The sequence below is a fragment of the Wickerhamomyces ciferrii genome, contig 00116 (assembly GCF_000313485.1).
Source record: "Wickerhamomyces ciferrii WGS project CAIF00000000 data, strain NRRL Y-1031 F-60-10, contig 00116, whole genome shotgun sequence".
In the NCBI taxonomy this organism is placed as follows: domain Eukaryota; kingdom Fungi; phylum Ascomycota; class Saccharomycetes; order Phaffomycetales; family Wickerhamomycetaceae; genus Hansenula; species Hansenula ciferrii.
In genome coordinates this window covers 64,765-89,848 of record NW_011887624.1, presented here as the reverse complement: position 1 = coordinate 89,848, position 25,084 = coordinate 64,765, and the positions used below count along the sequence as shown (strand labels likewise).

General features: G+C 29.9%; 9 protein-coding genes across 9 annotated transcripts; 4 read left to right on the top strand and 5 right to left on the bottom strand.

Annotated features, from left to right (window-relative positions):
* Window positions 1–51: 51 nt before the first annotated feature.
* Window positions 52–1,761, top strand: GAA1 (GPI-anchor transamidase subunit GAA1; the record flags this gene model as incomplete). Its single annotated transcript, XM_011275604.1, has 1 exon — window positions 52–1,761. The coding sequence occupies one exon, from the start codon at window positions 52–54 to the stop codon at window positions 1,759–1,761; it is 1,710 nt and encodes a 569-aa protein (XP_011273906.1).
* Window positions 1,762–1,854: 93 nt separating this feature from the next.
* BN7_3830 (putative alanine aminotransferase) lies at window positions 1,855–3,456 on the bottom strand (the record flags this gene model as incomplete). The annotated part of the gene is made up of 1 exon (XM_011275603.1): window positions 1,855–3,456. One exon carries the CDS (start codon window positions 3,454–3,456, stop codon window positions 1,855–1,857), a length of 1,602 nt encoding a protein of 533 aa, XP_011273905.1.
* A 1,666-nt stretch (window positions 3,457–5,122) lies between these two features.
* On the top strand, window positions 5,123–7,486 carry CDC53 (cullin CDC53; the record flags this gene model as incomplete). The annotated part of the gene is made up of 1 exon (XM_011275602.1): window positions 5,123–7,486. The coding sequence occupies one exon, from the start codon at window positions 5,123–5,125 to the stop codon at window positions 7,484–7,486; it is 2,364 nt and encodes a 787-aa protein (XP_011273904.1).
* Window positions 7,487–7,922: 436 nt separating this feature from the next.
* BN7_3828 (homocitrate synthase) lies at window positions 7,923–13,767 on the top strand (the record flags this gene model as incomplete). Its single annotated transcript, XM_011275601.1, has 3 exons — window positions 7,923–7,932; window positions 8,158–9,429; window positions 10,109–13,767. The coding sequence occupies 3 exons, from the start codon at window positions 7,923–7,925 to the stop codon at window positions 13,765–13,767; spliced, it is 4,941 nt and encodes a 1,646-aa protein (XP_011273903.1).
* Window positions 13,768–13,775: 8 nt separating this feature from the next.
* Window positions 13,776–14,989, bottom strand: BN7_3827 (WD40 repeat domain-containing protein; the record flags this gene model as incomplete). The annotated part of the gene is made up of 2 exons (XM_011275600.1): window positions 13,776–14,575; window positions 14,953–14,989. The coding sequence occupies 2 exons, from the start codon at window positions 14,987–14,989 to the stop codon at window positions 13,776–13,778; spliced, it is 837 nt and encodes a 278-aa protein (XP_011273902.1).
* A 2,273-nt stretch (window positions 14,990–17,262) lies between these two features.
* On the bottom strand, window positions 17,263–19,116 carry MRX1 (Mrx1p; the record flags this gene model as incomplete). Its single annotated transcript, XM_011275599.1, has 1 exon — window positions 17,263–19,116. The coding sequence occupies one exon, from the start codon at window positions 19,114–19,116 to the stop codon at window positions 17,263–17,265; it is 1,854 nt and encodes a 617-aa protein (XP_011273901.1).
* Window positions 19,117–19,235: 119 nt separating this feature from the next.
* BN7_3825 (COP9 signalosome complex subunit 11) lies at window positions 19,236–20,800 on the top strand (the record flags this gene model as incomplete). The annotated part of the gene is made up of 3 exons (XM_011275598.1): window positions 19,236–19,311; window positions 19,444–19,500; window positions 19,578–20,800. The coding sequence occupies 3 exons, from the start codon at window positions 19,236–19,238 to the stop codon at window positions 20,798–20,800; spliced, it is 1,356 nt and encodes a 451-aa protein (XP_011273900.1).
* A 114-nt stretch (window positions 20,801–20,914) lies between these two features.
* ICP55 (aminopeptidase) lies at window positions 20,915–22,423 on the bottom strand (the record flags this gene model as incomplete). The annotated part of the gene is made up of 1 exon (XM_011275597.1): window positions 20,915–22,423. The coding sequence occupies one exon, from the start codon at window positions 22,421–22,423 to the stop codon at window positions 20,915–20,917; it is 1,509 nt and encodes a 502-aa protein (XP_011273899.1).
* A 255-nt stretch (window positions 22,424–22,678) lies between these two features.
* HOP1 (Hop1p) lies at window positions 22,679–24,688 on the bottom strand (the record flags this gene model as incomplete). The annotated part of the gene is made up of 2 exons (XM_011275596.1): window positions 22,679–22,984; window positions 23,054–24,688. 2 exons carry the CDS (start codon window positions 24,686–24,688, stop codon window positions 22,679–22,681), a joined length of 1,941 nt encoding a protein of 646 aa, XP_011273898.1.
* Window positions 24,689–25,084: the final 396 nt, after the last annotated feature.

The window sequence follows — 25,084 nt, the reverse complement described above, 5'->3', positions numbered from 1 at the left end:
ATCTTGTACTTACGTGTTTCCAATATAGTGATTGCTTCAATACAATATCCAATGGCATTATTAGAAAGAGCCCATAAGACAATTGTGAGGCTGGGTTTAATACCCAAGGTCATCAAGGCATTACCAAAAATCTCAATTTTATTATCAATAATTGGTTTAATATGGATTGCAGTATTACCATTAGATGGACAATATCGTGGTACATATTTTTCAGAAAATGCATTAATGCCATCTCAAGCGTATAGTTATTTTAGAGAAAGTGAATGGAATTTATTAAGAGGTTATAGAACTCAATTGAAAGGTTTCCAAATTGATGAATTAGAAAATAATTTACAAACTATGGAAATTTGGTTAAAAGATATTGGTTATAAAACTCATATTCAACATTCTGATAAAGGTTCAAATCTTTATGGTATTTGGCATGCTCCAAGAGGTGATGATACCGAAGCTATTGTATTAGGTGCTGCATATTTTAATTCAGATAATATTTTCAATATTGGTGGATTAAGTCTTGCAATTTCTATGGCTAGATATTTCCATAGATGGAATGTTTGGTCTAAAAATATTATAATTGTTATACCAGAAAATCCAAATTCTGCATTAAGATCATGGGTTAATGCATATCATAGTGATTTAGATTTAACAGGTGGATCAATTGAAGGTGCAATAATGTTGGATTATTCTTCATCATCTGATAATTTTGAATATATTGAACTTTTTTATGAAGGTATAAATGGTCAATTACCAAATTTAGATCTTGTAAACGTTGCTGTATCAGTTTCTGAACATGAAGGACCAAGAGTTAGTATTCAAAAAACATCACAAGAAGAATTAGGAAGATTTGATTATTGGTCAAGATTAAGAATTTTAGTTAGAGGAATTATTGAATTATCTTTAGCAGGTTTAAAACCTGGACATGGGAATGAAGCTTTCAGTGGATGGAGAATCCAATCATTAACATTGAAAGCACATGGTGAATCAGGACCATATGATATAACAACATTTGGTAGAATTCCTGAAGCTATATTCAGATCAATTAATAATTTATTAGAAAAATTTCATCAATCTTTTTTTTTCTATTTCTTATTAGCGCCAAGAAAATTTGTTTCAATTGGTACTTATTTACCATCAGCTGCATTAATTACATCAAGTTATATCCTAAGTTCATTAAATCATGTTTTAAATTCAAATTTTGAAATTGTTCATTTATTATCATTTGGAGTTTTAAGTGGTGGATTTTTCATTGGTTGTATCTCGATTGGTGTTTTAATATCACAAGTTTTCCCACTGTTACCTATAGAGGCAAGTTATGGATTAATTTTATTATTTGGTATTATTTCAATATCTATTAATTTTATTAAAATTCCTGGTTCTCAAGAATTGAAAATTGTTTTAAAATCAATTTCATTATTATATTATGGTACTGTATTATCATCATTATTAGTTTTAAATTTTGCCCTAACTTTTACAATTGGTATATGTGCATTCCCATTAACTTTAATTAATGATCAACAACCTACATTTAAGAAAATTTTATTATTATTAATTTCAAATCCATTTCTTTTAAGTATTTTAATTTCTCAAGATTTTGAAAATGGATTAAGTGAATTAATTAAAGGTTTAATAATTAGTTGGGATGAATTCAATTGTCATACTTGGTTTATTATCTGTATTGGTTGGTTACCTTCATGGTTAGGAATTGTTTTAAGTTTGTTGATTAATGATGATTCAAGAACTTTAAATGAAAAGAAAACAAACTAAGATCAATATTAATACATTTAAAATACATGTAACATATAATAACTACAACAATCATTGTATTCATTTCATATATTATATTACATTAAAACTAGTTTAGTTATGATATTTCTTGAAAAAATCTTTATGAAATTGAGCCCATTGATCAATCCATTCATCACCTGGTGGTAAAAATGTAGTTCTAACATGGAATGTTCCTTCAACTTGTCCAAAACCTGAACCAGGAACAACACAAATCCCAGTATGTTGTAATAATTCTAAACAATAATATTCATCAGGTTTTAAGTTTAATTCTTTAGCTCTATTAATCATACCTGGTGTTAAGAAAATTTGTGGGAATAAATACATTGCACCTTGAGGTTTTAAAACTTCAATATTTTCTAATGATGAAAATTTATCATAAAGTGAATTAGCTTTAAATTTATAAGATTCATGTAATGATAAACGTTCTTTTTGATCTAATTCATAACTTTCATCTCCCTTTTTAGGTGGATTAACCATTAATTCCACTAAAGCCTGACCAGAAACAACAGAACATAAAGAGATTGAAGCTAATTTTAAGAAAATTTCATGAACTTCAGGTTTAAATCCAATACATTCCATATAACCACCTCTTTGACCACATTCACCAGTGACACCTTTTGAAGTTGAATGTAGAGAAACTAATTGAACATTATCATATAAATCACCATGTTTATTTTGTAAATCAGCTAAAACTTCTTTAAAAGAATGGAATTTACCTTCAAAGATATTTTCTTGATAAACTTCATCTGCAATAACAACAATCCCATATTTTGCTGCAATTGTTAAAATATCTTCAATATGTGATTTGGATAAAATAGCACCAGTTGGATTTCCTGGGTTAATAACAACAAGAATTTTTGGTTTAATACCAAATTTTTTAGAATCTAAAACTAAATTTTCAATTTCTTCCGGATTTGTTGACCAATTATCAGATTCATTTAAATAATAAGAGATTGGAGTTGCATTTTTCAAAGTAATTTGTGCAGTATAAAGCGGGTATTGAGGGATTGGAATCAAAACACCAGATTCTTTTGTACCATCTAATAAAACTTCAAAAACTGATTTAACAGCATCAGAAGCACCACCTGTTAAGTAAATATTTTCTGGATGAGCTGGAACTCCATTATCTCTTTTGGTAATGAAATGAGCAACTTGTTCACGAATATATGGAACACCTTGAGAATGAGAATAAGCGCCGAGTGAACCGATTTTATTTAATAAGATTTTTGATCTTGTTTTAACATCTTTAGAGAATTCATCAGATTCTAATAATTTTGGATTTTGTAAAATTGATAAAATTGATCTATAAAAAGTTAAAGGTTTTTGTTTTAATTGTTGTGGATTCCCAATATTTGCATTTATAATTTCTTTAAAAGGTAAAGAATCTGGATGATTTTTTAATTTTTCTCTTAATTCTTCAGCTTTGATTGGTATTAGACCTCTAACTGCATATTCAGTTTCAATTGCCTTTTGATTAAGATCTTTTTGAGATAATTTATCAGCAGGAATGAATGAACTATAATTATTATATTTAAGTTGATTTAAACGAGTCATATTGTTAATTGATGAATTATTATTATTATAATATAAAGCGCCTGGTGGGGACTTTGTTAATAGTTTTGAAGAACTTATGTTTCTAATATTTATCGAATTCTTTGTTTTTCCTAATATCATTGATTAAATTTTGAACTATTGTTGTTGTTGGTATTTATCTTATCTTTGATTTTTTTTGATTTTCTCCAGATTAATGAATTTTGCACTGGTTTTATACTAATTTTCTTGATTTATTTTCTATATAAGATATTAATATTTTATAACAATTGGAATTTTGAATTGTTATTGATATTGTTTGTTTTTTTTCAATGATAGTTTGAATATTTAGATGGATTGATTAGTTTCAAGTATAGATTGTCTAAGATTGAAACAGAGATCTTGTGCAGTTTATATACAATTTTATCGAATTATACGTCAGATTTTTTCCAATGTAATGATCAGAATTTCACGGACCGGCGATTAAATTGTAGAAGGACACATGAAAAGGGAGTTAGGCAGAAGGTGAGCCTAGCATTTAGGCAGAGGATATTACTATCTAGACAGAGATGTCCACTAGAGGAAAGTGACAACCTGCCTAAATTCTTATTCTTTCTCAATTACCACAAGAGGAAAAACCAATCGTTATAATTATACACTTGTGGATTCAAACAAGATAATTACAACAAGAGGTAAGTAATGACGGACTGGGAAGGAATTATTCCATGTCATAGTATGGGTTTAATTGGCTTTAATTGGATGTATTTCATGGAGATGGGTTTCCACTAGCTGTTTATATGTGCCGTTTAGGGCTAGTAGATTAAATCATGGTATCCATTTATCCATTGTGGTATTAGAAGAAGTACATGTTAAGTGATTGATATGGTGAAGTGTATATGATTATCTTTGTGTATTGTATATAGCGTAATATAAAGCTTATTGTTTAGTATACGTTGATTGTTTATTGTAATTGTTTATCAGACGTTGAATCTGTTTCGGGTAATTAACGTATTAGCGATAAGATACACAACTGATAGATAAAGATAATATAATCTATGGGCTCATAGAATCATATCCATATATGGCCATAAGAACTTTGGGTTTGTTAGAGTTCTAAAGTGTCATCTGTGTGGCAGAAACTATATACTCTGGTTCAATCCACTATATACTATATAATCCATGCCCTATTACTATGACTATATGTTGACTATTGTATTGTATTAAACAGTATATGGAAATTATGGAGAATACATAACTAGAATATAATAGAGCTGTACTCAAAATAATCCAGAACGTTCCAGAATACACCAGATTATAATCATCACATAAACTTCTTATTTAATAGCACAGTCCTTCCTTCTGTCTTATTATCTCTCTTACTAATTCTCTTTTCTTCATTCATTCTTCTTTCTTTCATTCTTCAATTTTTGTTTTTGATCATAAAAACGCGAATTTTAACAAGAATCAAAAATGTTAAAATTCGCGGTGGCATTTGCAATTTAATTTTTGGTGATTGAAAAAAACTAAAATTCACAAACTCAGCGCTAACAAATTAAATTATCTCGTCTAAACAACTCAATTTTAAAAGAGCTTTGATTGGGAATTCATTATTATTCTGCTCATATAAAAGTGGGTTTTCTGTTTAGCACTCATCCTCAATTGAGAAAAAAAAAAGAAAAAAGAAAGTATAAATAGCTGTGAAGTTGTCTGTTGTTTTCATAAAACCCTTGTTTTCATGATCTAAAAGAGAGGCAAAAAAGAAGTATAACAAATATTGATATAATCACATACATACATACAATTAACGAAAATGACTGATCTGCCTAAATCAAATGATTTAACCGCCACTTGGACTTTTGTCGAACCTGGTTTACAATTAATTATTGGTGGTTCTGAAGAAAATTCTGGTGTTACACCACAAATGTATATGAATGTTTATTCTGCAATTTATAATTATTGTGTTAATAAATCAAGAACTCCACAAAATTTGGCTTCTTCAACAACAAATCAATCTTCTTTATTGGTTGGTGCTGAAATTTATAAAAAATTAAAAGATTATTTAATTACTTATGTTTCATCTTTGAAAAAAAAACAAAATGAATCTTTTTTAGAATTTTATGTTAAACGTTGGACAAGATTTACTGTTGGTGCTGGTTATTTAAATCATGTTTTCGATTATATGAATAGATATTGGGTTCAAAAGGAAAGAAGTGATGGTAGAAGAGATATTTTTGATGTTAATACTTTATCTTTATTAACTTGGAGAGATGTTATGTTTAAACCAAATTCTGATCTTTTAATTAAAGAAATTTTGGAACAAATTAGATTACAAAGAGAAAATCAAGTTGTTGATACAAGATCTTTATCTGTTGCTATTAGATCATTTGTTTTATTGGGTATTGATACTCAAGATTTAAAAAAACAAAATCTGGATCTTTATACTACACTGTTTGAAACTCCATTTTTAGAAGCAACAAAATCTTTTTATGCTGCTGAATCAAATGAATATTTATCAAGTCATAATATTGTTGATTATATGAGAAAAGCTGAACAAAGAATTAATGAAGAAGAAAGTCGAGAAACTCTTTATTTGGATGAACATAGTAAAAAACCTTTAACTGATGCTTTAAATGATACTTTAATTGTGGCACATTCTCAAACTTTATACAATGAATTCAATAATCTGTTGGATCAACATCAAATTGATCATATTTCTAAGATGTTTAATCTATTCAATAGAGTTCCTTCAACTTTAGAACCTTTAGCTAAAAAATTTTCAGATTATATTGAAACTCAAGGTTTAAATGCTATTGATAATTTATTAAATGATACTCAAAATGAAGCTTCAAAAGAATCAGTTACAAATGAAGATGGAAGTATTGCACCAAAAAAACCAAATGTTTCCAAGTCACAAGTTGATCCAAAATTATATATTAAAGCATTGATTCAAGTTTATCAAATTTATCAAAAAATTGTTAGTTCAGCTTTCCAAAATAATCCAATTTTTGTTAAAGCTTTAGATAGTGCTTGTCGTAGTTATATTAATGTTAATTCAATTGCAAAACCATTAAATTCCAAATCAACTTCCAAAACTCCAGATTTATTAGCAAAATATAGTGATAATTTATTGAAAAAAAATAAAGATGCAGATGCAACAAGTGATATGAGTGTTGATGATATTATGATTGTTTTCAAATTCATTACTGATAAAGATGCTTTTGAAACTCATTATAGAAGATTACTGGCTAGAAGATTAATTCATGGTACTTCATCATCTGAAGAAGCTGAAGAATCAATTATTCAAAGATTACAAACTGAAAATTCTTTAGAATATACTTCTAAAATGACTAAAATGTTTCAAGATGTTAGAGCTTCAAATGAATTGAAAATTTTATTTAAAGAAGAAGTTACAAGAGATTGGGAAAATTCTAAAAACATTGTACCAGATTTCCAACCATTTATTTTAGCTGAAACTATGTGGCCTTTCAATTATAATAAAACTAATTTCCAATTACCAACTGATTTAGTTCCAACTTATACAAAATTAGAAGAAATTTATCAAAGTAAACATAATGGTAGAATTTTAAAATGGTTATGGTCATTAGGACGTGGTGAAATTAAAGCAAATTTATCAAAACCTGGTAAACCACCTTTTACATTATCAATGTCATTATATCAAATGGCTATAATTTTACCATTTAATGAGAATGATTCATATTCAATTGGTGAATTAATGGAATTAACAGGTTTAGATAATCAAACTATAATTGCATCAATTGTACCATTTTTAAAATATAAAATTTTAAATCAATCACCTTTAGGACAAGATAATTTAAAAAATTCAGAAACAAAAATTTCATGTATTTCAGAATATAAATTTAAAAGATTAAAAATTAATTTATTTAATGGTGTTAAACTGGAACAAAAACAAGAATCTGATGATGCAGAAAAAGAAATTAATGATGATCGTAAAATGTTTTTACAAGCTTGTATTGTTAGAATTATGAAGGCTAGAAAAAACCTAAGTCATACAAATTTAATTAATGAAGTTATTCAACAATCTCATCAAAGATTTAATGCAAAAATTATAGATATTAAAAGATGTATTGATTTATTGATTGAAAAAGAATATTTACAAAGAGGTGAAAATCAAACTTATGAATATTTAGCATAGTTTTTTTCAATCCTTTTTTATTCTTTGATGATGTGTTTGTATAAATGAATGAAACGATTTTTAAGTTTTTAATAAAATGTAATTAAAATTACTTATGTATTAACTGTGGCTATATTAAATCAATTCCGACCATCACTAATCACATGATATTCACGTGTACCTTTTTTCGCCCTCGGATTTGATTCTCGTTTGCTGCAAAATGATTAAAAAAAATCTGCTTAAATGCCCGGTTCAGGCAGCAACGAATGACATGAAAATTTAAAAAAAAAAAAAAAACTCTTGAAATTACTCATACTTACTTTTTGATGAGTTGAATTGGTAACAGGTATAAAAACTTTTCAATTTCTTTTATTACTAAAAATTATAAACATACATTAAATTAAATATTCTTTATTAGAATTTATTATTAAACAAAACATAATATTTATATATCACAATGGCTGAAGGTAAGTATCTTATCATTACTTTGGATTACCTTTGATATCATTTAAATTGCCGTGTTCATGATTGGGAGATTTTTGGTATCGGAATCTTTGTATTCGGAATCATACTTAGTTATGGTTCATGGGTATTAAAGTGGATCTTTAATGGACTTTAATGATGATTTGGTAATAATTATGATAGGATGAAAGCGTACTAACAATCAGAAACATACAAAAAAGTCTCTGAAGAAAAAAGAGCTCCAATTCAACAAAATCCTTATGGTCCAAATCCTGCAGATTTTCTTTCAAATGTTTCAAATTTCCAATTGATTGAATCAACTTTAAGAGAAGGTGAACAATTTGCTACTTCATTTTTTTCAACTGAAAAAAAAATTGAAATTGCAAAAGCTTTAGATGATTTTGGTGTTGATTATATTGAATTAACTTCTCCTGTTGCTTCTGAACAATCAAGAGCTGATTGTGAAGCTATTTGTAAATTAGGTTTAAAAGCTAAAATCTTAACACATATTAGATGTCATATGGATGATGCTAGAGTTGCTGTTGAAACTGGTGTTGATGGTGTTGATGTTGTTATTGGTACTTCTCAATTTTTAAGACAATATTCTCATGGTAAAGATATGAATTATATTGCAAAATCTGCTATTGAAGTTATTGAATTTGTTAAATCAAAAGGTATAGAGATTAGATTTTCTTCAGAAGATTCATTTAGATCTGATATTGTTGATTTATTAAACATTTATAGAACTGTTGATAAAATTGGTGTTAATAGAGTTGGTATTGCTGATACTGTTGGTTGTGCAAATCCAAGACAAGTTTATGATTTAGTTCGTACTTTAAGATCTGTTGTTCATTGTGATATTGAATGTCATTTCCATAATGATACTGGTTGTGCTATTGCCAATGCTTATACTGCTTTAGAAGGTGGTGCTAGATTAATTGATGTTTCAGTTTTAGGTATTGGTGAACGTAATGGTATTACTCCATTAGGTGGTTTAATGGCAAGAATGATTGCAGCTGATCGTGATTACGTTTTATCAAAATATAAATTACATAAATTACGTGATTTAGAAAATTTAGTTGCTGAAGCTGTTGAAGTTAATGTTCCATTCAATAATCCAGTTACTGGGTTCTGTGCTTTTACTCATAAAGCTGGTATTCATGCTAAAGCTATCTTAGCAAACCCATCAACTTATGAAATTTTAAAACCATCTGATTTTGGTTTAACAAGATATATTCATTTCGCTAATAGATTAACTGGTTGGAATGCTATTAAATCAAGAGTTGAACAATTGAATTTAAATATGACTGATGATCAAGTTAAAGATGTTACACAAAAAATTAAAACTATTGGTGATGTTCGTCAATTAGGTGTTGATGATGTTGATGCCATTATTAGAGAATTCCATGCAAAAATTGCAACTCCTGTAATTCAAGCAAAAGGTGAAAGTCAAGGTGTTGTTGATGAAAAATTATCAATTTCTGATGAAAAAGAACAAGATGGTCCAGAAACTAAAAAACAAAAAACTGATGCTTAAATAAATAGAAATAAAATATAGCATTTTTAAAAAGATATTGATATTTAACATTTTTTGCATTTAAATTATTTTATTTCCAATGACAAGGTTTTTTTTCAACTGTTTTTTCATATATATATTATACAATTTTAACATTCCATTTGGTTTTTAACGTTTAGTTGTCTATAAAGACGACTTATAAAAGTTTTTTATTTAACATTTATATATATCTTTTATTTTCATGTTTTGATCTTTGATAGTTTTATAAAAGGAAGAAAAAAAAAAGAAGTTCTAATATATAAACTGTTTTCATATATATTATAGTTATATATAAAGTATGGGTTTTATATATAAATTTGGTTTAAATTTGAATGTTTTTATGTAGATATTATTAGTTGGTTATACTTTTCTGTCATTTTCCATAGTGACATTTTTAACTATCTTATAAAAAATTATGTCACTTCATATAAACAAAAATAAACTAAAAAAAAAACATCAACATCTTTTTGAACTTTTCCACCTAATTTCAGTATCTTTATTTGCCTATGAATGTTCGAAATGGGAAAAGTCTCAGTCCAGTATGTCATATTCATCTCTTTTGTTTGAACCGCTGTGCTGAAAGAATCTTTTTAAAACTAATATAATAAATTAGGCTCAACATATAGCTAGAATTAAGAATGATTTATCAAAACTTATACCTTTGGGACTTCTTTTCTTAACAAATTTACCAATAATACCATCAAATGGCTTGGAAGTTGATCCAATGGAAGATTCCAATGAATGGATGTGGCTTGATTTACCTTATACCAATACAAAAGAACCAATCTACTCTGCTAAAGATGGTTCAAGATGTGTTTTATCATCAATTGCATTAGACCTTTCATATTTATTAGAGCGGTCACTAATCCAAGCTACTTATAAATTCATTAAAGTTCAACGAGTCAAGATTATGGTTGTTAGAGTTTATTGGATACCCAGTGATATTGAAGGACATCGATTTTTAGATGAAGTTAGGTCAAATTATAGAAGAGGTAAACCTTCAAGTTGGCATGAAGGTAAACAAAAACTTATAGTGGAGAATTTATTAGCTGTCTTAGATTATTCAGATGATAATTGGATTAAACCAGAGTTTATAAAGTCTAAAATATTGCTGTTTTCCGCTATTGATAAATTTGTTCCATTTAGTACTTCTAATTTGGGTTCTGGTCCATATCTACTCAGAACCCCTTCAAAATTGTTCTTTAAAAGACTTATCAGTGGTGAATCATATTACCTGGTAACTGAAAATGATAATAATGACCCATTAGAGAAAAAGTTGACTAATATATATGATTCAATAAAATTGGATCTTAATATGACTAATGACTATTTATCACTTTCACAAGAGATTCCAGGTATTAAAAGTCAACTTTATAACTATCAAATGGAATCCATTTCTAAAATGTATTCAAATGAAACAGATACAAGATTACAAGTGATGCCACATTTAATCAAAATTACAAAATTTAAAGGACAAACAACATTTTATTTTAATAAATTATCAATGTCATTTCGTCGTGATCCTGAGTATTATACTACACCAAGAGGTGGTATATTGGCAGAAAATATGGGTTTAGGTAAAACATTGATTTGTCTAGCATTAGTTTGTTTAACCAAATATGAAGCTTCTGAAACCCCAGATAAATATATCATGAATAATGTTAGAGATTATAAATTACAAAGTTTATTTGATCAATGTGTTAGACATATCAATAGACATTCTATTGCATGGGGTAAACATCAGGATTCGTTACCTACAACTTGTACTGATGCTTTACAAAAATCTCCAGGTTTTTTCTATGTGAAAACTGAAGAATTACCAAATAGAGGTCGTTTAAGAAGAGGTCCTATGGTTATTGAAAGGAAATATCTGTTAACAAGTGCAACATTAATTGTTTGTCCTGATAATCTGTTCAAACAATGGTCAGAAGAAATTGCAAAACATATTGAACCAGGGTTTTTAAATGTTTATTATACACCTAATATTGGACCATTACCACCTTCAACACATTTAGTTACATATGATATTGTTCTAATGCCAATATCAATTTACGCAAAAGAAAATTTGGATACTTCTGAGCTTGGTAGAATATATTGGAAAAGATTTATAATTGATGAAGGTCATAGTATGAATCAAAGAAATAGTAGAACAGTTGATTTATCTAAAAATATTAAATTTGAAAGAAAATGGGCTGTTACTGGTACACCAACTGCTGGTATGACAAATTTACATATGAATGAAACTTTGGATAATAATTCAAAAAGTTATGACGTGAAAAGAACTTTTAATGCTAAAGATGATTTGAAAAGATTAGGTTTATTAATTTCAAACTTCTTCCAAATTGAACCATGGTCAAGTGATCTATCATTATGGAATAATATTATTATAAAACCATTGACAAACAATGATACTAATTCAAATGAATCTTTGAAAACTTTACTGGACAGTATAATTGTTAGACACTCAACAGATCAAATAGATACTGATGTTACATTACCCCCACTTCATCATAAGCCAGTTTTTTTAACTCCATCTTATCATAACAAGTTATCAGTAAATATTTTTACCGCTGTCTTAGCTGTTAATGCTGTTAGTTCTGAAAGAGAAGATCAAGATTATATGTTCCATCCTGGAAGTAAATCAGATTTAAGAAGATTGGTTACAAATCTACAAAGAAGTACATTTTATTGGACTGGGTTTTCTAATGAAGATTTGGATAGTATGATTTATATTGCAAATATTTGTCTTGAAAAGACAAAAGAAGATGGGACCCCATATTATAGTGAAGAAGATATAAAGTTATTGGAAAGGTCTATTAGGGCTTGTAAAGTTGCATTAACAGATAAAAATTGGAGAACAGTTTCAACTTTACATGAAATGAATTATTTTGTTTATGGATTGAATGATCTTTTTAAGAAGAATTTTGCAATTAACAAATTTTCAAATGAAATATCAGTATTTGGTGCACCTCAATTATATGCTTTACAATCTTTCTATTTTAAGAATAGATTTGCTAAAGATGAAATCTTGGAAGGAAGAATAACACAAAATTCTGATGAATTTTGGAAAGGTTTTTGGAAAGAAGCTACAAAGAAAAATGCTGAAAGGGTTAAGAAAAATGATGGACAAACTATAAATATCCAAAAAGTTAATGAAGAGTTAGAACATCAAGAAAAATTATCTCTTAAATCAAGTAACAAATCGAAATTTGATGATCCAAATTTTATGAAAAGCTCAACGGGTAGAATTCAAACTAGTTTAAGTAACTCAAACACACCAGAACCAACCATGAAGACCAATAAAACAAACAAATTTGCTAGAATGCTTGGTACATCATCTGCTAAACTTTCATATATGGTATCTAAACTATTAGAAGATTCATTTGAAGGTGTCAAAAGCATTATTTTCTTTGAGTTTGAAGATAGTGCCTATTATTTATCTGAGGTTTTAGATTTAATAGGTTTAGATTATACATTGTATGCAACCTCGGTTCCAAAAGATGAACGTTCAGAGAAGATTAAACAATTTACTGAATCAAAAGGTGCCCATACTTTGATAATGGATTTAAAATTAGCTTCTCATGGTTTAACAATCATTGCAGCAACTAAAGTTTATTTTCTAAATCCAGTTTGGAAAAGATCAGTTGAAGCTCAAGCTATTAAAAGAGCTCATAGAATAGGACAAAGCCAACCAGTCCATGTTGAGACTTTAATTTTGAAAGGGACATTAGAGGAAGAAATGTATAAAAGAAGATTGAAAGCTGAAGATGAACTAAATGTTCCTGTTGCTGATGATGATCACATAAGAGATTATATCTCAAAATTTGAATTTCTAAAAGCCAATGATCAACTTCCTTATACTGATTTCAAATGTCGTACTACAAAAACTCTGAAAACCATAAATAAGAAAGAATTTGAAGAATTTGAACTTCATGAATCATCAGCTTTAGGTATAAATTCACATCTATATTGGGATATTCCTTTGTTTTCAAAAGATGCTTTGAGTAAACAATCAGAGTTACAAAAGGGACATGTTATTACTAAAAAATCAATTAAGATTGATGAGTCATTCAACAGAAGTCCAAATAAAGAACAGAAATTTGTCAAAATAGAAGATCCTGAACAGTCAAAAAGTAGCATTTTCAAGAAAGAACCACATTTTCATACTATAGACAATACAGACAATGCAGACAATAAAGACAATATAGACAATAAAGACAATAAAGACAATACAGAATATGATACAGATAGAAAACCACCAAGGAAAAAACTCAGATTTGTATAAATTTCAATCTATATTCCACTAATACCATTTGTATATCTTAATATAACAGTACCATCAACTGAAGAAGAAGCAATTTTCCCATTGTGTTCATCAACATCAATGACTGTACCTGTATGACCAGTTAATTTTCTTAACAATCTACCAGATGTCATATCCCAAGCTGTAACTGTCTTATCACCTGAACCTGAAATTATCAAATTATCTTTAATAACTGACCTTATTAATAAATTTTCTGTACCAGCTGGTGCACCATCATAAATTTTTGGTCTTATATGAGTTCCTGGAACAATTTTTGGATCATATATTCTAATAGTTTGATCATCTTTTGATATTAAATTGTTATCATCTATTGATAATGATGTGATTGAATCTGTATGTTGAGTTTCTATTTCATAAAGTGGTGTCATTGGAGATCTTATATCCCATGCTCTAATTATTGGTTCTATACCTGATGCAAAAAGTATATTGTTATGGAATGCAACTGATAATAATGGATAGTCAGTCTTGAAATTGTTTATATAACTTTTCTCTCTTTCATCCCATACAAATGCTATACCATCATCACCTACTGAAGCTACTAAACTTTGATCATTATCAACTTCATTAACAACCAAAGAATGGGCTGCAAATTTCCTTATTCTTTGACCAGTTTCTGTATCCCAGATACCAACTGTTGTATCAGCAGATGATGATGCTATGTTTCCATTGTTTAGCCATCTAGTTGAAGTTACCGCACTTTTATGGCCTGTTATTTCAGCATAATTTGGATTTTGACCTGGTGTTAAAACATGAGGTAGGTTCCATAACACTATAAACAATGTTAGTTTTCAGTAACTTGAAACAGAAACATTTGGGATACTTACATATTTTCTTATCAACACCTGAACTCACTAGTTTATCTCCTTCTCTGTTAAACTTGGCCGATAAAACGGTGCCTTGATGACCTTCTAAAACGAAAGATTCTGATTGGAACTATAATTTTTTTCACGTTAGTTCAAAGAAGAGAACCACAACATAGAAAAACAAAAACATACTTTTTGTGCTTCAGTCACAGATCCTTCTGGTCTTTGTCTTTTAATAAGTGACATTTTTTGTCTATATTAACAGTTGTGTACCAAAGTTACAATCAATTTTAACTCATCTATATTCTACAAAGATTCGAGTCTGTTTATACTACTTTTTTACAAACCCGTCTTTCTGGCAGAAAATGTGTCTTTAACATTTGGCCACACTTTGAGAGTAACCCTCCTCCATATCCGGCAAACAACCCCGGCCAATTAGCTCTACTAACCGCAAGTTGCAATTTCTACGGTGGATTTCCTCCTTAAAATGTTTTTGACCAATTTAATTTTGATTCTTTTTATAACTTGAATTGAAATTAATTTGATCTTGGGAATTTTCAATTATATTCATATCAATTATACATACAATGTCATCATTAGCTTTACGTCGTGCTTTAGTTTCAACCCGTGCTATGCGTGTTGGTGTCAGATCCTATAGTGAAGGTTCCACTGGTGCTAACCGTCCAGAAAGCAGTGGCGATTCATTCACCGTGAGTATTAATCAATCTTAGTTAAGATTTTGACAATTGATTCTGATGATGGTAGTACAATCATCCATTTGATCAATTGATTTAATTGAGTCAATTGGCAAATCTGAAGCCATTATATGGGGTGATCCCTATTGTTGATAGAATACTAACACTTTCCAAGAAACGTGAAAAAGCCAATGAAGATTACTATGTTAAAAAACATGAACAAGAACAATTAAATGCTTTAAGAGAAAAATTAAAACAACAAAAAGAACAACTTAACGATCTTGAAGAAAAAATGTATGTATTTCTAAGTTATATACTTTGAGTTTGGAATTGTTTGGTTGGCAGGAATATGATACTAACGTTTCATCAATAGTAACAACTACAACAAATAGATTTAATATCTATAAAAATATGATTACGACCTAATGGTCAAACATTAATTATCAAAATTCAAAAAAAAAAACAAATAAAAATTCATTATAAAAATTATCAATATGTTTTAGTGGTCTGATTTTAATTATGATTCGAATTGTTGAATATTCAATACATGTAACATGAAAGTATATTTCAAAAATGTAGAAGCTTATATGGGTTAAAATCTTTGAAAATTAATTGAGCTTTTATTGTATCTTTAGAGTTTTATCAAAGAAGATGTTTTGATGCATATGAGATGTACGGCCTTGTGGGGTCTACAGATGTTCTGTTCAATTTTGCATTAAGCTAATGTTGTAACTTGTTACTTGTTACCTACCTCGATGTGTTAACATTCGATTAATTGTTCAATAGAGGATCAATTAGATAGTTAGAACAGCTCTGTTAAATTACACTGTAGATTTCACTGTAGGGAAATCATTCGATCAATATTTGTACACCAATTACTGATCTACCAGATTTGGATCGCTTCGAATATGCCAACTACTCCAGATATACTTAGACTTGATCATCTAGACGGGTATTGAATAAAACTATTGATATCATATATATATTTATAAGTAACAATAGTGTGCATGAGATTAAAACCGGCTTGCGTTGAACAATAGATGCTCACTTTATTGTCAAAGATCAAATCGGAGATTAAAGACTATAATAGTATTGTTTTCTCCGGCCCGATCACACTTTATAAGATCTTTAGCTTCTCATAAAACCACGACCCATAGCATTAATTAAAATTTAAGTGGCTATTACGATTCTTGAGCTTTCCTATTTTAATACTAAATGTCTAAATGCACAAAATTCGATAGATGAAAAATTGAAAAATTTACAGCATAAAATTATTAAAGTAAAATTAAAATTTATGATGTTAACAAAATCTCAAAATTTGAATTTTCAAATTTAAAAATCCTTGATTGGATAGTATAATTATATCTACTAGAGTTATAAAGGATAGAAGTTTTCAATAAAGATGCTTTAAATCAAAAATCTCAAGGTTAAAGCCTTTAATTGCAAAATTACTTTAGTGATTTCATAAGATATTACTAAGCAGCACTAGAAGAACATAGGGATTCAGGCACCCACACCTGTGTTAGTATCATCCGATGTAGTGTAGGGGCTATCACGGTACACTCTCACTGTACAAACCCGAGTTCGATTCTCGGCTTCGGAATTTCTTTTTTTTGTCTTTTACTTCGAAATTTGCTTTTAAATGTCAAGAAATCTCTATTTTTTTTAGTCAAGTTCACATAAATATCTGGTATTATATCCTGGGAACTTAGTAAGAGATTTTTTGGAATGGTTTTATTGCATTTTGAGTCTATGAACAAAGCTTTGATGAAATTAGTATTATTCGGAAATAGACGGACTGTATTGAGAAATCTCCGAGTAATTACAAAGTAGTCTACAATGTCAGTCTTCTAACGATATTATATACATGGCATCGATCTAATTATCCTCTATTAAATATATATTTACAAGTTCCATATATTGGATGATTTCATTAGTTATAGTTCGTTATGATTTCATTAAATGTGACTTTTCTTCATTTCATGTCTTGGTTTTTTATGTTTATCTGTTTTATCTTTTATATCAGATTCTTGTGTTGATTCTGATTTATAAGTGCTTGAATAGAATAAGTTTTTTGATTTAGCCAGTTCAATTTTCAAGTCTCTTCCAGCTTTTCCCATTTTCTTAGTATCAACAGTTTCCATGTAATTTCTTATATGTTGTATACGTGATCTGACAACTTTTTTTGCCTCTGGTGTCAAAACTAATCTATGAGTACATTTCAAATACCCAGCATAACCTCTGACACCTATTTTGTCTTTAGCTAAGGTCATGAATGATTCAAGTAGGTGGAAAAAAGGTGCACATCTTTCAACATTTTTTGTTTCAAAATTCTCTCTATGTAAAGTTGAATGGATTTGTGAATGAATACCGTCAAGAACTTTGAAAGTAGTTTCATCATTTGTTTCAATATGGAAAAATTTCTGATCTGTTAATAATTTTTGATAGAATAAAACTAAATTTTCACCAGATGTTTTACGATTACCTTTCTTCAAAGAAATCATATACTTATGAGTTAAGTGTATGTCAACTTTATTTGGAAATCTCGAGGCAAAATTTTCATAAAGTTCAACACCTAATCTTTCATTACCAATCTCTAAGCATGTTTTGATTAAATCATCAGCAAGAAAAACATTTGGGTCTAATTTAGTTTTCAGTGGTACAATTGGATCAAATTGTAATTTCCCGCTACCTCTATTAGCTTCATCAAATTTCAATGTCCAATAAATTTCTGGAGTAGTTTGTGGGATATCAAAGCAAGCTTGAGCAACTTTAATACCTCTAAGTTTGATATAATGTCTTCCACATGAAGTTAAAGCTCTTGAGTATGCATATAATAACATAGAGTCCAATTTAGATTCTGGAAACTTTTGTTTAACTTCCAACATCAAATCTTCAGCTCTTACCGAAGACCAAATATCATTAGGCGATCTTGACAAACCTTGAAAAAGAATAGTGTAAGTGATAGTATTTGGTTTGAAATGTTTGAATAAAGGGTCTTCTTTAATTTGTTCATAGAAATCAAAAGCAACTGATTGATCTCTGCAGTTAATCAATGCATTCAAACAAGCATTTACATGTGTAGCATTTGTTCTAAAACCTGATGAATTTGGTATTTTTTCAAAAATTGTTTTCAATTTCTTTGTCTGAATATTTGTTAAACCAGGTGTACCATTTTCTCCACGAACTTTTGACAATGAATCGAATAAAGTAGTTAACCCCTGTTCATTTGGTGGAACACCCCATTTTTTTCTCCAATTATGTAAATTAATAGCTTCATCAATAGACCCAGTTTTAATAAGATGATCAACGACGAAATTCATTCCAACAATACCCTGTTCTCTAGCTAGTTTACATACAAGCATTGCTTTTTCAGTTTGACCCCTTCTCAAGAAAGCTTTGGCTGTATTAGAAACAAAAACTGAGTCTAAAAGCTGTTCCTCAGTGGTACCCAAAATAACTAAAAGCGTTTTCTTGTCAACTTTGGACACAAATTTCAAATCATCATTTGTTTCAGGTCCTATTGAATCTAAATCAATATCTTGACCAAGATTTTGTTTGATATAATGTACAGCTTTTTGTTTTCTTAAGGAGGCATGTGATCTTTTATCAACATCTGGTCTATTCTTTCTCTTTTCTCTTCTTTTAAAGGCTTCTTTATATTTATTAGTTTTCTTTTGAGTTTCCATAATTCTTCCATCATTAACGAATTTTGATAATCTTTCTTTAACAGCACCTTGTAGGCTTCTTTGTACAGAAAAACACCTCACACTGGGTATGAGCCTTGCCTGTATGGATTTAGACACAAGCATCTTCAGCAACTTCTGAAGTTAATCCTTTAAATCACCGTAATAGATCAGATTTTGAGCGTTTATGATTTCATATGCTCTGTGTATAGATATGAAAAAAAAAATTTAGAGTAGGTGATGCGATGGTTCGGACACCAGCAGAGGTCGGATTTGAACTTATCACCACTACTAAGATTGAAGAGCTTCTAAACACATTGCGTAGACAGCCACTAAACAGCAATTGGAAATTGAATTAAGTTGAAAGAACGTCATAAAATGGCTATTGAAGAGTGTGAGTTAATAGGCGCATGTTGTTTGTGGTTGAAACTCGATATTAACATGCATTTTTAGTGGCAAAATTGAAGGAAATCAGAGAAAGATACAATGGTGAGTTGGAATACATGAAATGTAATTGATCACAAAGCATTGATATGCTAACAAATGAACAGGTCCTGTGTTGATTGAGAGATTGTACCACTTTCAAGCATCAGATCCACAGGTTGTTGGGATAGCCGCTCTGTCTGCTTTGGAGTATTTGGACGAGAATGATCAAGCTAGTCCTTATATCGAGCAGCTCATTAAAAGACTTGAAGCAATTCCACAAAGCGAAAGAACTGCTAAATTCTTAAACCCCCAATGGAATATTTCAATTCAAAATAACAAATCGAAGAAATTGAGAAGTGTTGGTAATGAGAATTTGTATCATGAGACTGATATTGAACGTACAATTGAAATAGCTGAATTATACGCATATAACAAGCTATACAGTGAAGCAGCAAACGTTTTATTAACTTCAGCAATGGGATCACCAACGTGTCAATTGGCAGAGTATTCTGCTAAAGTAGGAATCTTACAAGCACAATATCAGAATGTTTTCAACCAGGATAAAAGAGTCGAGGCATTTTTGACTTTATCTTTATCAAATGAGCTTTACCTCAAGAGATTAACAGAGCAGGAAGTTATATCATATTGGAGAGTCAAATATTTGATATTATTTGCATATTTCCTCAAAAAGGATTTCAAAGAGGTTACAGAGCAAATATTCAAACTTATAACGGCTCCATCCATCCAAACCGCATCTGGGAAAAATATATCAGCTCTTCAAATTCTTAAGGATTCAAATTTTGGTAATTTCATACACCGAGACGAAATTGAGTTTGCTTCATTCTTATCAATATTAGCTCATAAGTCACCAAAGGAGCTGGCAGATATAGTGAATGATGAACATTTTATAGCACTAATAGGGACAAAAGTATCAGAAACTCGCCCATATTTTTTGGCATTAAACTCAGCTCAGTTTAAACAGTTGAATTTATTGTTGGACAATTTGGAAGGAAAAACAAAGTCAAATGTTTTCTTCAGGAAAGTTTGGCCAGTTTTAAGGCTAAGAATGAGGGAAAGGGGATATAACTTATATTTGAATCTCTCATCGAAAATTTCAGCAGACCATTTATCGAAAAGATTGAATATTCCAAAAGAGCAGGTTATTTCTGAAATTCAAGATCATGTTAAAAAACTCCGCTTAGAGGTTGTTTATGACCCAGAAACTGAAATCTTTGAAGCTAAGAAAACAGATAGAAGATTTGAACTAGCTTCAAAATTACAAAAACTTTCAGAAGATTGTGACACTGTTGAAGCTAATTTAAGAGAAAAACTTGATTTAACACAACAAAAGGCAGAAAGAGCAGGTAAAAGTATCGACAGATGAAAAATACGAAATGATGATGGTATATTTATGAATATATTGTGTACTATGTTTATTTATTTATATGCACAAAAGATTTGATGTTCGTAAATTTTATGTTCGTTATGTATGCTTTTTTTAAAACACTTCAACAACCTCATCCTCTAGATTAGGCGTAGTAACCCCAAATTCTGCAATTCTTTCGATATCTTCAATTTCTTTAGCAGCTTCAACTGTTAAGTTTCTATATGTATCTTTTCCAATAGCTATATCATCTTCAATTCTAATACCAATATTTCTAAAACCTTTAGGAAAAGCATGATCATCAGGGACATAAACACCAGGTTCAATAGTTATGACTTGGCCTGCTTTCAATTTGGAATTTCTTGAGCTACGGGGAACATCATGAACATCTAATCCAAGATTATGACCAATATAATGAGGGTATAGTTTAGAAACATCACGATGTGTCAATTCACCAAATCCACAGTTTCTTAGTTCTCTTCTCATCAGCAAGACACTCATATCGTGTAATTCTTGTAAGCTTAAGTTATGGTCTTCTGTACATTTTGTAATACATTCTTTTTCAACATTCAAGACAGCTTGATATAATTCTTTTTGTGCAAGTGAGAATTTACCAGATGATGGCCATGTTCTTGAAATATCAGAAGCATAACCACCCAATTTCCCAGATGCGTCAACTAAGACCATTTCATCTTCAAATAACATATCATCATTTCTAGTATAGTGGATACATAAAGCATTTGATCCTGCAGCAACAACTGGAATATAAGCTGATTTATCACAACCTCCAGAAACAAATCTATACTCTAGATATGATTTCAAAGTTCTTTCAGTTTTGAAGCGTTTGGCATATGTTTCATTATATGCTCTTCCAGATATTTGACCTGCTCTTCTCATGACATTCAATTCAGCAGAAGATTTAATGAGACGCATTTCTGAAACGTAAGGTGATAATGGCTTGATAGATTTCCCACTGGTACTTTTCAATAAATTCTCTATAGAGCTCATTTTGGCATTTGAACCAATGTTAAAAAAATTTGAAAAAGTTGTTGATGTTGTTTGTTTCTTGGTGCCTTCTGGTAAGTCAATAAATATATTTCTATTTCTGTTTATGAGTTTTTCCATATATGGTGCTAATCTATATATATCTTCTGATTCATCAGCATTAAAGATTTCAACAACACCTTTGACACCAGTTCTGAACCCATCCCATTGTTCAGCTAATGGTTCTTTTGGAGGAACAATCATATGAAAAGTAACATCTTCTAATCTTGAGGTTGGTTTTTCAATTGCAATAACTGAATCTGGTTCGTTCCAACCTGAAAGGTAATATAAGTCATTATTTTGTTGAAAATCATAAAACACACTTCCGGATGCGAATTGAACCTGTGAGCCAACGATAACGGCAAGTGATTGATCTGGTAATTTAGATGCAAGATCTATTCTTCTTTGAAAATATTCTAATGCTGTTATACCTGGTGTCAATTCTCCAGGTTGCACCATGAAAGGTCTGGTCTCAAACAGAGGTTGACCAGCTGTGAATGGTGGTGCTACTCTCTGGGAATAAGATCTAACAGATCTAGTGATATTTGTGACATATGAGGGTATTTTAGATCTAAGCATTATTGATTCATTGGAGTAATGTGATGATTTATGCTGGTTTTCACGTATATTTAAGTAGTCGAATTATTATTTTTCATTGAATTTTTCAATCTCCGGCTAAATTCGAAATATGAATATGAGCACTACTTCAAACATATAATCAAAAAACACAAATTTGTGTATAATACATAAGTGTCTACCAGTAGATTGGAAATAAACAGGTAAATTTATAATAGCAATAAAATCATCTTATAATAGCGGTAAACACTTTCGGAATTAATAATCTAATGAATCTGGGATGACTCTCTTAGCAACACTAGCTTTTCTCTTTTTAAACCTTGTATTATAACCTACCACAGGTTGACTATCATCCTCGATCTTCTCAACATCATAGCTACTGGCTCTTTTCATACTTCTAGTCATAACCTGTGATGATTCAATCACATCAGATGGCTGTGAACTATTAATTTTCAAGTTTGAGAAACCACCAGAAACTTCTTCTGATTTTTTGGTTTCATCCGATTCATGATCACTTGAATTTATGATTTGTTCATCTTCATCCTCATGGTTGGTATCTTTGATCTTATGAAGAGCATCCTATTTTTAACGTTAGTATATTTGAATAATTAGCTGAACTGGTGAATTACGTACATCAATTTCTAAGCCTTTTTCAAAAGTATCTTCAAATAAATATTTTTTTGCTGTCGATGCAATGCTTTTCAGATGAATAACATCTGGACCACTAATTTTCGGAGTAAAGCTCCAAGTGTATCTCCCCAATGGTAATTGTTTATCATTAACCACGATACCTTCAATATCAACATCAACAAAACTTGAACCTCTTTGGTAAATGTTGTCTCCAGCAGCTCTTTTCAATCTTCTTGGTTCATTCTCAAGAAGTAAAATATTTTTCTTGAAAAAAAATGAAATTGCTTCAACCGTAATGCTTTTATTTTGATCTTTTGTGAACCCTAATTTTTCATGAATCAAAAGAGTTGAAGAAGGGATGTCAATCTTTGTAAATAACTTATAAAGTCTTCTCAAAATCATAAGTAGTTGTAACGATTCATGTGATTGAATACCCAATGAGGTTGCACAACATGTAAAGCAGGTAGCAGATGATCTTCTTTGATCTAATGAATAACAATTGAAATGAAGAACTCTATCACAGGCCGCACATTTTGTAGTTCTTTCAGAAACTTCATTTATAGCACAACCACACTCACATGTATCCCTTTTAATAGCCTGTGTTGGATTTATACCAGGTTGTGAACTTTGTAAAAATTCACGTAACATTGTAGTGGTTTGACTTGGTTCCTCCTTTTTAGGAACAGGTGTAATTGTTGGCTTTGATGAAATACTAACATGACCTCTTGGACCAGTTGGTTTAGCGTTACTTGAAAGACCGGGTGGAGGTGTAGGATTTGAAGGGCCCATTGGTCTTTTAGGAACTGTATTTAATTTTGGTGTTTTAAATCTTTGTGATTCGAATGGATCAATTTCAACAAGTTCATCGTTTTCAGGTAAAACAATAGGACGACTTAAAACTTTAAGCTTTATATCATGATGTGATGTGTTCACAGAACCAGCTGCGTACTTATCAGCATTTGTGCCATTTGGAACTCTTAAAACAGCGTTTGGAACAGACCCAGCATCCATGAAATAAGGTGGTTGGTAGTCCTTAGGTGTTGATTCATTAAATAACATCCTCATTGTCATAAACTTTTCCTCTGGTAAAGGTTCTAGTGATTGAGTAATTATTATAAATCTTTTCATCATATGTTGTAACATTTTTCTTGAATCCAATAAACTTATGGTATCTGTTTCTTCATCATTAATTTTGAAATTAACATGATCTTTTTGATAATCAAATGAGAATGTATAAACTTCATGTAAGTCTTGAGGTTTGCTTTTATCTAAAAACACAGAAAAACTTAAAGATTTCAAATAACCCCTTCTTATAGCATCAATTGCACCTTTATCAATCCAATCCAAAAATAAATCAACTTGTTTATCTTTACCTCTAACCAACGTCTTAACCCTAATAGAATCATTTTTGTTTTTGGGATCTTTAGGATCGTAACCATGCTCAAACTTATTAGGAACAAATCTTTGATCAACAAAGTATTCATCAGGGAATAACCCTCTTAGAAATGCAACACACCCAAATGACATGGTGAGCATTGTTTGAATCAACTTTTGAGATTGTTCTTGAGTGATGCTTGTTTTCGTGCTTGTGATGGTCTTTGTAGCCTGTTCCTGAACCGTTTGTGTAGTTTGTGCCATTTTGATTATTTTGAATGTTTATTGAACCACCATGCTTGTTGTTGAAATGCAATGTATATGGATTTGGGAGATTCGATCCCTATATATATATAACCTTACCAAAGACCACCTCAACCCCTGAATTAGCCGCTAAGTCAACCCTTATAGATTTGATCGATTTGAAAACATGATAATCTTTCTTTTGAGCTCCCGATTAAGGTTCTATATCTGAATAACAATATATACTTGGGTTAGTTCTTGTATCTTTGATAATTACCTATTTGTGTATAGATTTGTCATTTAAAGTTTATATTTGTTGAGAATAAATAAATGAATGCCCTAAATCATGTGATGAGTATTAATTACACGTGATATAACATCATGTCTGTCCCCAACCACCTTCGCGAACTTCTTATG